Source organism: Lutjanus erythropterus, chromosome 7 (genome assembly GCF_056507025.1).
Source record: "Lutjanus erythropterus isolate fLutEry1 chromosome 7, fLutEry1.hap2, whole genome shotgun sequence".
In the NCBI taxonomy this organism is placed as follows: Eukaryota; Metazoa; Chordata; class Actinopteri; order Lutjaniformes; family Lutjanidae; genus Lutjanus; species Lutjanus erythropterus.
The window spans coordinates 9073189-9086849 of NC_139323.1; the positions used below are offsets into that span (position 1 = coordinate 9073189).

The following is a 13661-nucleotide window of genomic DNA, read 5'->3' on the forward strand; positions in this document are numbered from 1 at the left end:
TACCCAAACTGCGACCTTTCACAATGTTATCCATGTGATAAAAATGCTTTCCAGCAATATGTCATACATGCTAAAAGGTACCTTGTTCTTCATTATGAGACGATGAGGGGCAGTGACAAAACATCATTATGGGACGAGTTGGGATGAGAACAGATTGGTGGAGGTAGCCAAATGAAGCTAACTACCTACAATAGCATTTACCTGTCACTCAAAGCAGCCACTTCCTTAATTTATTTTAAGCCTTAATATCATTAAAACGGGAGAGTTATATAAAAATTTACCCCTCATATAGTTGTAATGAATAGGGAATAGCTATAAAGACCAAAACGGCTTTTTGTAACAGGCTGTAAACATGTTTATTTCTGCTGTAAAGTTGGGCATTTTAATATGGGAGTCCAGTATGGGAGTTCATTTTGAGAAACAGGCATAATCATTTTGATACCACTGTCACTTCTGTACACTGATCTGAAGCTTAAGCCAGCAGCAGGTTAGCTGAGATTATCATACAGACTGAAAACAGATGAAAACAGCCTGTTTCTGTCCAAAGATAAAAAATGAATCTCAGCAATTAAGACATTTATCTCATGTTTAACCTCTACAAAAGCCAAAGTGCTGGTAGGCAAATGTTGTTACCTTTGGACAGAATCAGACTGTTTCTAGGACTGGCCCCTGAAAGTGGAAACATCTCGGCCCCCGTAAGCAGTGGTCTCTGGCTCTTAGTTGATATCTAGTGTTGGGAAAAAGTGTTGCTCCTCTCCATTGTTAACATAGTTAGCAGATACAACCTCCAAAGGCATCAGTTCAGGAGTATTTGGCCTGTTTACTATATTACGTGAAACCTTGTTCAAAAATCTATCATTTCAGCAAGGTGTTGCCTAATAGTGTATATGGAAAAAAAACAAAACAAAACAAATAGTCAAATATTTATATTAAACAGCCAAATCCAGTCTGGTACAGGCCTATCTGTTTCCCTCTGCTTCCAGTCTTTATGCTAAGCTAAGATGAGCGGCTGCTGACTGTAGCTCAGCGTACATGAGAGTGGTATCAATCTTCTCGTGTAACTCTTGGCAAGAGAGCAAATAAATGTATTTCCTGACATATTCCCTTAAAGGAAAGGTGTGTTTTTCATAATTAGTCATTGAAAGGACTTCCCCGATGAGAGAGTTGTGCCTATATGAAGATAAACATAAATAAAATAATAAAGAGCCATTAAAATCATTGACACCACATCCTTTAAAGTAAAAAAAATGCTAGTAAAGCACATATTATGCTTCTTTCTGCTGTAAGGTTAATTCATTCTCTTCCCTGGGAACCAGTTTATTTATTATAGCGTATAGGGGTACTAAAAGTGTTGCAAGCAGGAGGAATGAGTCATGTCTAATGACTGAAAGTCAGTGTGAAGAGATAAAAACCAAATGATTTTTCATGTGGTTGTTATAACAAGCGGCTGTTTTATAAATGTGACTCAAAGCTCTGAATGAGAACAGCCATAATCAGTCAAAGCCAGGCTCTTGTATTTTTTTTTATTTTTTATATAAATCATTATTCCCTGATTATTGTAGCAGATAGTATCTACCCCTCCAGAGGAAGGCACTATGAATGGTTTGAATGTCCTTGGATTTTCATCAACTGGATTTGACTGATGGCTGGATAATAGGTGCCGGTACAATCCTCACAACACAAGTCTTCCTCCTGATTGAGAAGTTTGGGGTAGCAGTGCAAAGCACATTTCCTTCTTTGTCTTCACAGTCCATCCTGTCCTCTGCGTACAGCATATCGAAGGGAATCAGTATTGTGTTGTATTCTCATACCTGAAGTCTCAAGGCAGAAATCTCTGCTCAGCACGGGCCTGCAGACACACCCTGTCCTTTCTTTGTCTCCAGGTAGCTTCAGGTACCACAGGAAGGAGTTTATTTGGTGTTACCTTTCTTATTAACCTTGAATATCCTCCGTTAAACTGTTGCGTCCATCTGTCGTGACCGAAGGGGCTCCTGCAGTGTGCTAAAGGTAGAGATAGCCCACCCAGTACACGACGTTAAACAGCAAGAAGGAGGTGGGGAAAAAGACACGCGAGTATGCGTCCAGTTCAAGTAAGTCTATGTGGACGCGTCCTTTTCGCCACGCACCTTCTTTGCACTCTTCGAAGCAGCAGAAGAAGCTCTGGCAGTCTTTCCCGTCCAGACACTCGTAGACACAAGCGTCCTCAAAGTCCTGCCAGTACATGGAGTTGTTTAATGCGATGACGGTGTGTGGAGGTCTCACATCCAGGACAGAGTAGTTCTGAGAAGGAGAAGAAGAGGAAGAAGAGGTACAGGGAGGACAAATCATTCATTAGACCTTCCTTCAAACTCTGTGTCTCCGGTTTGTAGTGCACACTTTCTGTTAGAATTTGTAATCTCACGGTCCAAGTCAAGATACCCATGATGACATCCTCAAATCTATTTTCGCTGGCTGAGAAGTACACCTCATCACAAATTAACACATGTTCACATGTGGAACGTCCCTTTAAGTGACTAATTTCAACAGTGCTGTTAACTTGATTTTAAAAAACTTAATCCATTTGTGTTACCAATACAAGCATTTTTTTAAGTTGGTTTTTAATTTTAGTGTAATTAAATCTTTTATTCTGCACCTTTTCCTTTTGTGGACTTCAGTAAGACACATTTGAGTTGAAGAGCCAGATTAAGTAAAATACAGGCAAGTGAAATACTGGATACTAATAAAATTAAAGATTGCAAAGAAATCATTTTAAACAGGCTATACCTGATGCTGTGTTTTTGTGCATGACTGTATACTGATTGAGATTATTTCTATAATCTTCATCATTGTAGGTACATTTCTAAAAGTTATGGCATATTAAAGTCCACCTCCAGTCATATTTTAAACAATATAAAATGCTCTGCAAGAAGTAATTAATTGTCTGGTATGTGTGTTTTGCAAAATAAGTTCAAATACCTTGTTAATATGTCTTACATATAGCTCTACACCTCGTCATCATTTAGTATTTGAGGATCATATATATGCAAATATTCCCCACCCTCTCAACACCCCCCAACCCCAACCGACCCCTAAGTAGCTGCACTTGGCTTCTCCTCTGTTTTTCTAGATAATCACAGAAACTAACCAACTAACTAACTAACTAACTAACTAACTGCTTCTCCTGAGGGCTGAGCATCGCCACTAATGACATGTATAGCACCACCCCCTCGATTGATTGTGACTGCTCACTGCGGTTTCAAAGCAAGAAATGCTCAGACATGAAGCTTACTTCTTATTTTCCTCCTGATATGTCTTATAACATGTGAACACCACATGGGCATGTTAACAAGGTTAGAAAGGTGATTTTCACTGAAAAAAAAATACATAAAATGCATGACCATTAAGTTTTTTTAAAAATAATAACCATCCCACACATTAAAGACATGTAGTCCAGAAATCTCAAATCTCAAAAATGGAAACTTTCCTTCAGGAAGCAGCAGGATAAATCCTGCACTTAATACAAATTGGACACAAACTTAAAAATGTATTCTGATACAGTTACTAATTACCTGTTAAAAACATGTAGTCAGCAAAGTAATATCACAAAAAATATCACAATATTAAAGCAATGTAACTTCATTACTTTCCTTAACTTTTGGATTACCTCAGTAAAAAATATGGTGAAATTATTTAGCCTAATATAGTGTTTTTAGGGCTGCAACTAAGAATTATTTTCATCATAATTCGATTATTTTCTGTCCATAAAATGTCAAAATGTGTCAAAAAATGTTGATCAAAGTCCAAGATGATGTCCTTAACCAGAAAATATTCACATTTAAGAAGCTGAAATCTGAGAATTTGGACTCTAAATGATTAATTGATCATCAAAATAGATGCAGATTAATTTAATAGTCAATTAATAACAGATTAATCACTGCAGCTCTAAGTGTTTTATGGTCATTGTTTGGTTTATTACTTTGTCCAGCTGTTCCTTCCTCTCCTATGCGGTATTTATTGATTGGCTGATTGATCTGAAGAAAAAAAATGTCAGAATTTCTACTCAGTGAAGCATTTTTTCACTAGAGGCCATGATATTTAATTGACAGCTGTGTGTGCACTGTGCATGGTAGTATATTGTTATTTATTTTAAAACTATAATCTTACTAATAATCCTATTTCTTTACTAAATGTATCTGTAATCTGATGAAGTCTTTTTTAATCAGAAACTGTAATGGAGTACAATTGCCTTTTTTGTATCCAGAGTACCTGACCCTATTACATGTAATCAGTTACTCCTCAAGCCTGTTTATTCAAATAAACAGTGAGAATAAACTTATCTGGAGAAACAAGCTCACATTAACATCCACAGAGGCAAACCTCAGTCTCCAGTGCATTAATGCTCAGACAGTTCTGCATTTTGTCTGTCTACCATTAAAGCTTAGAGTTTTCTGCACAGAACATGAGGTGACAGTCTGCACTCTCTTCCCTCAGTTGTTGACGGGCTAGAGAGGGCCCGTCTGTCTCGGAAGCCTGTTCAGACTGATGCAGTGTCCCTTAAAATAGTAACAGTCTTATCAGGAGAGCTTATAAAGGGCACCGTCACATCAACTCAAACCTGAAAGATTCTCTCACGTCTGTCTTGAGATAACAAGACCAAAGCACTATCAGAGAAAAGCTACTTTTGTAACAAGTGACAGTAATCCTCTACATAAGGGCATCACCCCAATCTACATTTTATCATTTCTATCACTACTTGCCGGTTTTAAGGAATATTGTTGCAGGAATATTTAATACATCTGTGTATGAAAACTGATTCAAGGGCGACTCACTGATCTTTTAGGTGCCATGCAGCTGGGTCTCCGAGTGCTGTAGGAATAGTAATTTAATGTTGCATACTCCATCAGAGCAGCAAAGACAAACAGGAAGCAGACGGTGACAAAAAGGTCCATGGCGGTGACATAAGATACTCTGGGTAGTGACGTCCTGGCCACACTGCTGAGGGTTGTCATAGTCAGCACTGTGGTGATACCTGAAAGACACAAGAGAAGACAAACTCATCTCAGGTATCTTTCAAAGGATATAATGAAGATACACAAGGTTTTTTCTTTTTAAACTCAGGAATGAAATGAACTCTTCAGTTCGATGTTGTCTGGAGTTCTGAGAAGAAAAAGCAGAGAGCAGAGATGTTTTTTACTTCCTGATACTGATTCTGATGCCTGTGGAAGCCAGTTTCCACCAATGAAAGAAAACCTCATGGTAAGTTGTAATTATGAGATTTAAAAAAATCATAATTATGAAATAAAAAAGTCAAAATTATGAAACAAAAACTCATAGTTATGAGATAAAATGTTGAAATTATGAGCTAAAAGTGAAAATTATGAGATACAAAAAATCTAAATATGAGATAAAAAGTCAAATTATGAAATAAAAAGTAATACATGAGATAAAAGGTCATAATTATAAGATAAAGTCAACTATTACATAATTATGACTTTTATCTCATGATTTTGAGTTTTTTTAATCTCATAATTATGACTTTTTCTCATTTATTTTATATCATAATTTTGACTTTTTTTCAATCTCGTAACTTTGATTTACAATGAGGATATATTGTTTCTTTGGCTTCCAGAAATGGGCTTCCATATATACAAGTGTGTTTAAAAATATATATTATTCTTTAAAAATTCTGCTAATTCTGTATGGTTGTGGTAGCTGTCGTTGTATCATTGCTCAGGTAGAAACATTTGGTCTACATGACACTGCTGGGAAACTGTAAAACTATTATATTTTGAAATAAACTTAAAAAATTGCCAACCTACAATCTTTACTTGGGATAATGTCCTTTTCTTCTTTAGATAAACTTGATTCTTTGAGTTTTAGAAAACTAAAAAATTGTAATCAAAATATTGGTCACAATGAGCTGTGACCCTTATTTGTCATTGGTTTGGTGCCTGGAAATTAAATGGTTTTAGTAGAAAATTTTAACCATCATTCACTTTCACCTGAAAAGAGGAGGGGCTTGAAGCTTTAAGATTTAAGTTTATCTAAAGTGGAAAAGTAAATTATCTTCATTAAATATTAGTAGTTGGTAAAACCTTTCCAAAAACCAAGAGTTCGAGTTGGGCTGAAAACTCAACAATCTATTGCAGTACGTTGCCTTGAAATTCTGATCTGAGGGCCACTGGAGCGGTGTAAGAGCCACATGTGGATCCAGAGCTACAGGTTGCAGAACGCTGTCCTGGCTTTATCGCCTCTATTTTAGTAATTGTAACCATGGTAAAAGTAACCATATCTTCAGTTAAGATGTGTCACTTAGCTGCTAAGTTAGAAGCTGACATTTTCATCTTGACTAAGAGCAGATGTTGTTGATGTCACTCAGTCTGACAGACATGAGAAAAACCTCTATTCCTCAAGCAGATTTCACTCTTTCCTGTCTCCCATCTCCTCCTCCATGAGCATTATAGAGATGCTTATAAGAAAAAAAAAAAACACATCTGTGACTGTTTCGCTGAGGTTCCCATGGTAACAAGCTGGCCCCATCTATTTCAGGCGGACATCTCACACTTTTCCTTTAGCCTCTGCTTGCCACAGTGATTACACTTACCTGCCTTCTGCTGATGCTGTGGCACAGATTTGAGAGTTTTGCTCTAAATGATAGAATGAACAGCAGGTTGGAAGAGAAGAAAACTCTCAGAGGCATTTATCTTTACTGACAGCTTAATATGGAGGAAATTGTGAGGTTCTAATGTATCAGACATTAATGGTTGAAGGGCCCGGTGTATGTGAACACTTTCTCCAAAAAGAAGCATGTTAAAGCACATGATAACTTGCTGTTAAGGTAAGTTAGTACTGTAACAAGACTCGGTATTTGACCCAGGTGGGCGTGGTTTTGCAGGCTTAGCAGTGCACACTGAGCTGAGCTCATGGGCGAACTCTGTGACCTTTTCAGCCCTTGCTCTGAGTGCTCAGTAACAAAAAGTTAGACTGAGTAACAAAATATGGACTTTTTTGATTTCTAAAGCTTGGAAAATTAGGCAAACTAGACGGAGTAATACACACAGACAATATAAGATCATTTTAATTGATGGTTTTAAGCCTTGAAGCCCGTTTGCGCAAAATATTACACTGACATCAGAATAAACCCCACATCCTACTTTATTTCTGATGTTGGGCATGATTTAGATAATCTTGTAATATAAAAAATCATCTCTCTTTGGAGTTACAATGAGGCATGAGGCCCCCTTAATTCGTTTAAGTTTAATCTTGGGGTTAAGGCAAAAATTAGACTGGTAAACAACTTCTTATGTTACAGTTTTGCTAGTTTATCCACAAAGTGAAGACGAGCCAATGTGAGCTGACAAAAACACAGATCAGGTACACAACACTGTGTGCAGGACATATGGCTTGAAGTTTTAAGGTAGTCCCACGCTGTACCTATCTGCTATATACTGCTGTGGACAGGGTTAGCACCAACAAAGTCAGTATTAGTTTAAGTGCACACCATATTCAGAATATTTTCACCATTTTACTTTGCTGTCAGACAGACTTTTCCAACAGGGAGCTGCCATTACATGAGGCACATATCGTTGTCATCAAACCAGCCAGACACAATGATCAGTTATTTACAACCAAGAACACAGGAGTCGCTGCTCTACTGCTGCCTTGATTTATTAGTTTGTTTGTGTTACTGTGTTACCTCTGTGGTTTTAAAGGACAGTTCAGATTCACCAAAGTCACACGATAAAACAAAGAAACTGACAGATCGAGACAGTGGTAGACCAGCGGCTCCTTTGTTCTGCGAGGTAAAATGACTGATTTCCAGTGAAGTTTGGTTGGTTTGAAGAGAGTGATATTTGACTTATGTAATGATGGTTTCCTGAGGTAAACTGGTGGAAATATTCTAAATATTCCTGAACTATCCCTTTAAAGCTCAAACCTGAGCTGAAAGGTTGCCGCCAAAGGCTGACTCACCCCAATCCTTTATCTCTACTCCCACACTGACTCGGCTGCCCCTGTACCTCTACAATCAGCCTACATTTAATATCCATTCATTATCTTCATTCTCTCTCCTGGTTTGATCCAGATGCTTCAAATTAGATTAATATCACTCATTATTCATTTTCTTCCTTTGTGTCTTTCATCAGGTGTGGAGCACAGTGGCTCTGAGCAGATGATACAACAATGGGCCACTTGTGAAAAGGGCATAAGTCATTTGATGTTTTCATTAAAAGCTCAGTGAATGGCACATATTCAGAGAACAAAATTATAATTTAAAACAACTTCAGCAAAGATAGCTCAGTAGGTTATGTGAAAAGTGCCCTGAGATAACTTTGTTAGGATTTGGTGCTATACTGTCATGGTTTGTTAAAACGTTACACTATACAAATAACACTGAATCACCTGATCACCAGTAATGACTGTTAATGATGGTTTGACTGTCAATAATGTTAATAACTGTTAATAAATGCCAATGACCTTTGATGACTGTGAATGACGGTTAATGACAGACAATAATGTTAATAACTGTGAAGGATGGTTATTAACTTTCAGTCATGTTAATAACTGTTAAACAGTAAATAAGTGTTAATGACTGTCAGTGACCATCAATGATTGTCAATAATGTTAATAACTGTTAATAATTGTCTATGACTGTCAGTGATGTTAACAGCTATTAAAAACGTTAATAACTGTCAATGAATGTCAGTGAGTGTCGATGATGTTAATAACTGTTATTAACTGTTAATAACTGTCAATGATGTTTATAACAGTTAATTGTTAATGACTGTCACTGAGATTTTTTAATTAAAAAAATGACTCAAAACCATTAATCTAGTATTCAGTTGGGTGCAGATTGCAACCAACACCTCACCCGCCCCTTCTAACTGTGTGGTTGCAAAGCTGGCAAAAACACAAAAGGCTGTATCTAGAGCCAGTGTGTGTTCTGGGCTACTATATAAACATGGTGGTGCAACATGGGACCCATGCCTTCTGTGAATATAAGCAGCTCATTCTAAAGTAACGAAAACACAAAGATTCTTATTTTCAGATGATTATTATTATTATGGACTACTGAAAACTTACTTAGGAATATTATATTTCATTACTGCCAAACTCTGCCAAAACATGTTGCACACTGGACCAGTAATCAAAGGCCTGGCCAAACACAAGCTCATTCAACAATGTGAACAATGGATAAGATGTAAACAGAGAAAAAAAATGGATAAATTAAATTACCTTCACCAAAATATTCCACAGGACTGCACAACAACACACAGACAGCATGTACAAAAGAGGGAGAAAGCATAACAAAACAGAAAAAGCAGATGGAGTGACTCAGGTTAAGTGACAAACAAATGCAGTATAGATAAGAGCATGTGAAGACAGAGTGTATTCAAAGCAAAACATGATTAAAGTGTACAAATGGAAAACTCAAAAGTAGGACCTTGAGATGATGCCTGCATCAGTATTTCCAATTATCTCTACAGCTGAAATTTAAAACAATGTTCCAGACATGAACGGCGAGTCCTGGTGTGGACAGAGACTCTGGACTGCAGTGAGGCCACGGTACCTAGAGCCGTTCTGGCTGGTGTGGCGTCTTTTTTGATCCAGAAGGACACCCAGGAGAGGACCACGGTGAGGATGCAGGGGATGTAGGTCTGGATGGTGAAGTAGCCCATTCTTCTACTCAGGTCAAAATACACTGTCATCACCACATAGTCGCCTGTGTGTGACAAAAACAACACAACAACAACAAGTTAATGGGATTTTTTTCAAACACACACTGGTACAGAATCGGGCAAATTATGGTTGTAACCTTTGAAGATCCTGCATATGTAGTAGCAAACAATTATCATTGATCTCTGTGTAAAATAACTCCTCATAACCCATTTACAAGTAGTATATGAACATTTAAAGCTGTCCTAAAAATATGTTTTTGCTTTTTGTTCCTAGAGCTGAAAGTTCGATCTTCACTGTGCAGACTGATGTGTGCACAGTTTGACATTCATCTACTCAAAGTGGAAAAGTATCCTATAATAACTGAAAATCTGATTTTAAGGGGCGGGCCTACAAGCATGATTTGTGACATCACAACTAGTTTGGAAGTCAATCCTGGTCCAATTTGCAACTTATTCAAGTGTGATTAAAGCCTCCGTTGCACATACGCTAAGACTTTAGAGTGAAATAAGAGACAACCTATGTTCCGCAGGCAAACTTCAGAAATGAACAGCATTTGCATATTTATATATTTTGGAATTTCTTTAACACATAAGTCAACTATTGTATGTAAATATTTTAAGTGTTGGTTGATGTATTTGTCAAAACTATAATTCTTCACACGAAGCATCTGTAATAAATAATAAATGACAATATTACATAGCAAAGTTGTATTCATAAAATTCAAGTGTACATTTATTATGAAGGGCTAATATTAATTACTTGTACATACAGTAATTATTGTCATGTCATGCATTCAAAAATACTTAAATACAGATATTTTTATTCTTTGTCAAACTTCCTGAGGTCAAGGATGAAACAACAAACTCAACATATACTGTCAGTCAGTATCTGTTTATCAGTCATTTATCACCTTGTCATAAGGAAGTTTTAATTGTGGACAAATACTTTCATTAACATTTTAAAAGTGCCCTCATGTCTGTTTACAACTACATTAATGTGTAGTTTAATTTAACTTCAGTGTCAGTAGGACCTAATTAGGAGCCGGGCAGGGGGGTGCAGTTCTGCATAAAGTCTGGTACTGAAAGATTAATGAGAAATTCTACATGCAAATGATGTATATAAAAATATAAGGGCTGAGTCAGCTGTATGCAGATCACGTACAGCTTCCTCTTAAGGTGGACTCTTCGGCTGATATCAATTATTATTACTGGTGGGAAAATTGAACTGCATTATAATCCTGTATGAGATAAACTGTGGTAGCCAGCGACCTGGACATCACCTCACAGAGAAGCCTCCATACACACTAACAGTTATGCGACCGTGACACACAATCAACAGAAATCCAGGTGTGGTCAATGTCGTCAGTTTTTGGCCCCAAATAACGACTCATTACAGTTATAATCCTTAAGATTTTCAGGAAATCTAAACTCTTTTTTTTTATAACTATTTGTTGCCAGCATTTTTTCTAGCAATAGCCAGTGAATGGATTTACATTCTATAATTATCTGCCTACATGGTAGTTTTCATTGTTAGTGGCGGGGTCCGCCATTACAGAGTCTGCTCTTTACTGTTAACTCTGCTAAAACTGCATAAGAGTTGTATGAAGTTACACTCAGCTTGTGCTAAACCAACACTTCCCTTCTAGTTCAGGCACAGGCTCAGTGAACTGTTAGATGAAGAACTGCAGGTGACAAGCTGCACACCTCCAACCAGTGGAGGACTGGCCATCAGGAGCGGCGGGAGAGTTTTCGGGGGCCTGGCAAGCTGATTGGTCTGGACGTGTCAAGCCAGAGTTAAAAATGTTAAATGAAATAGGTAAATCTAACAGAAAACAACACAGGGCAGCCACAGTAGGTGCAGCAGGTGGAAATATCCAGTTACTCAGAGCTTTATGATGATAAACACAAATCCAGTCAGAGCTCAGAGGAAATGCCAGGTGCAAAACGAGCTCTCCAAATGTGAACAGAAATGAGATATATGAATATTTATTCCTGTTGCCTAATTTATGGAATTGACTAACTCTTGAAAATAAAGACACTTAGCTGTTTTAACTATTTTGGATGATTTTTTTTGTTTTTATTTTTTAACTAAAAGTAAAAGATGACATATTACTGGCACAAACACCGGCCTAAATTACTGCCCCAGTCCACTCCAACTTCTCAGCAACGTAACCAATTTTACTGTGACCTGCTGTTGTGTGGAAAATGTCTTGCATGATGTGCAGCATGAAATCAGATCACAGTTGCAATTAATATCAACTTCTTTTTTTTTTATTATTAAAACAAGGTTAATTTGTTTGGCTGCTGCACTCACTAATACCAACAGTAACCACTGGTGTCGACAAATCAACCAGGTCTCGAAGGTTACAGCTAATTATTTAAAATATGACATTTTATTATTCATGTGGAAGAGGTCATTTATTAGCAACTCTATCAAACGGAATAAGATTGTGATGTTTTAAATAATGAGAGGATTTTGCGCAGTGGGGGTGTTAAACAGTCTTCAAAAAGCTGTAAAAAAGAAAGAGTAAGTAGTTCAATAAAAAATTCAATGCAGTGGACGGTAATGATGGACTTTTGTGACTTGTACTGTCTATTTTTCTGGCTCAGTGTAGACAAGCAGCTGATATTACATAAGCAATGATGGGACAGCAAGTGGTCTGACTAATGGATTTGTCCCTTTATCTTTGAATTGATTTGGTGGTCTTCATAGGGGCTTTTTTTTATTTTATTCACACACTGCATTAAATTGTTGCAACTACTAGTGCCTCGGCAGGGAAAACTCTATTGATACTGGCTTATTTTTTGTCATATTTATCGCTTCAGTTTGTTTAAGTTTCTTCTCCTCAATCCAGCCTGGCAGGACTTAAATTCTGAAATCTAGAAAAAACACATAACAATCTGCGCTTCATGAAACAAACACAACTTGTCACATAATAAATGACTGAAGGAATGATGCTGAACTGACACTAATTTCTGCCACTGCATCTACAAAGTGAGCTCTAATGTATACTGGTAAGCTAAGGTAAAGTAAACTTTATTGTCCTGCAGGGAAATTTGCTTTGGGCTCAAAGCTGCTGCATCACACAACACACTACAACCATATAAACATAGCTTGAACATACTTAGACATGCTTAAATTCACATGTCTAGTGTGTGACGTGTATATGACATAATGAAAGAAACAACAAAGACAATAGGTCAAATCAAACCAGGTTCAAATTATAAAACCAGGTCAAATCAAACCTGTTTCAAAATAATAAAGCCAGGTATAATCAGACCAGGTTCAAATAATAAACCAGATTGAATCAGCCAGTTTTGAACAATAAAATCAAGTGTAAACAAGCCAGATAAGAAGTCAGAATACATATTTCTAGTCCCAAAATAAAAGAAATAGACTGTTACTTGTTGCTTCTTAATATTTTGATGGAGGATGGGATTCATTAATTTTAGTACTGGTTTAATCTACAGTTCCATCAGCCTGAAAGCAACATCTGAACTTGTGGGTTCAGAGTGTGTGTTGGGCTGTTTAGTATCCTCTGTGTTTCCCTGAGCACAGATTTCTCATATAAAGGCTGATGATAGTGCAGTTCCTTTTTTCCTCTGAGCTTCGTGCCTGTTTGAGTAAGATGTGCGAGCTTAGACTTTAGTTGTGCTGACATGTTACCATGCCATACTTGTCTGCCACATCAAATTACACTCTCTAAAACTGCATTATAGAGCAAAAAAATTGACGTTAGAATTGAGGCTATAAAGTCTGAACCTTCTCACTGACACTATACATAAAGACATATCAGAATGAGCTTGTCAACAACATGTTAAGCTTGAGGCAAAAACAGCACAACAGACAGATCATACCTGCTGTAGTCTTTATGATGTCTGTGGTGTTTCTCAGGCCCATAAAATCAAACTGGTAGAGACGCCAGGACTTTTGGTCAGCCGCCTCCACAGAGTTCTTCCTCCACTTGTAAATCATCTCATCTTGTGGGTATCCATCTGCAATTA

General features: G+C 37.2%; 1 protein-coding gene across 5 annotated transcripts in view; it reads right to left on the minus strand.

Annotated features, from left to right (window-relative positions):
• Nucleotides 1-1498: 1498 nt before the first annotated feature.
• gabrg3 (gamma-aminobutyric acid type A receptor subunit gamma3) overlaps nt 1499-13661 on the minus strand; it is a 76931-nt gene continuing 64768 nt past the window's right edge. For 3 of the 5 annotated variants that reach the window (XM_084722139.1, XM_084722135.1, XM_084722136.1), the window contains 4 exons: nt 13515-13652; nt 9548-9700; nt 4809-5008; nt 1499-2280 (listed from right to left, as the gene is read on the minus strand). In XM_084722139.1, the coding sequence (XP_084578265.1) occupies nt 2002-2280; nt 4809-5008; nt 9548-9700; nt 13515-13652 (770 nt within the window). In that variant the 3' untranslated portion in view covers nt 1499-2001. Of the gene's footprint in view, nt 2281-2418; nt 2439-4346; nt 4357-4546; nt 4563-4804; nt 5009-9547; nt 9701-13514; nt 13653-13661 lie in introns of all 5 variants that reach the window. The other 2 variants (XM_084722138.1, XM_084722137.1) reach the window with 2 other exon arrangements.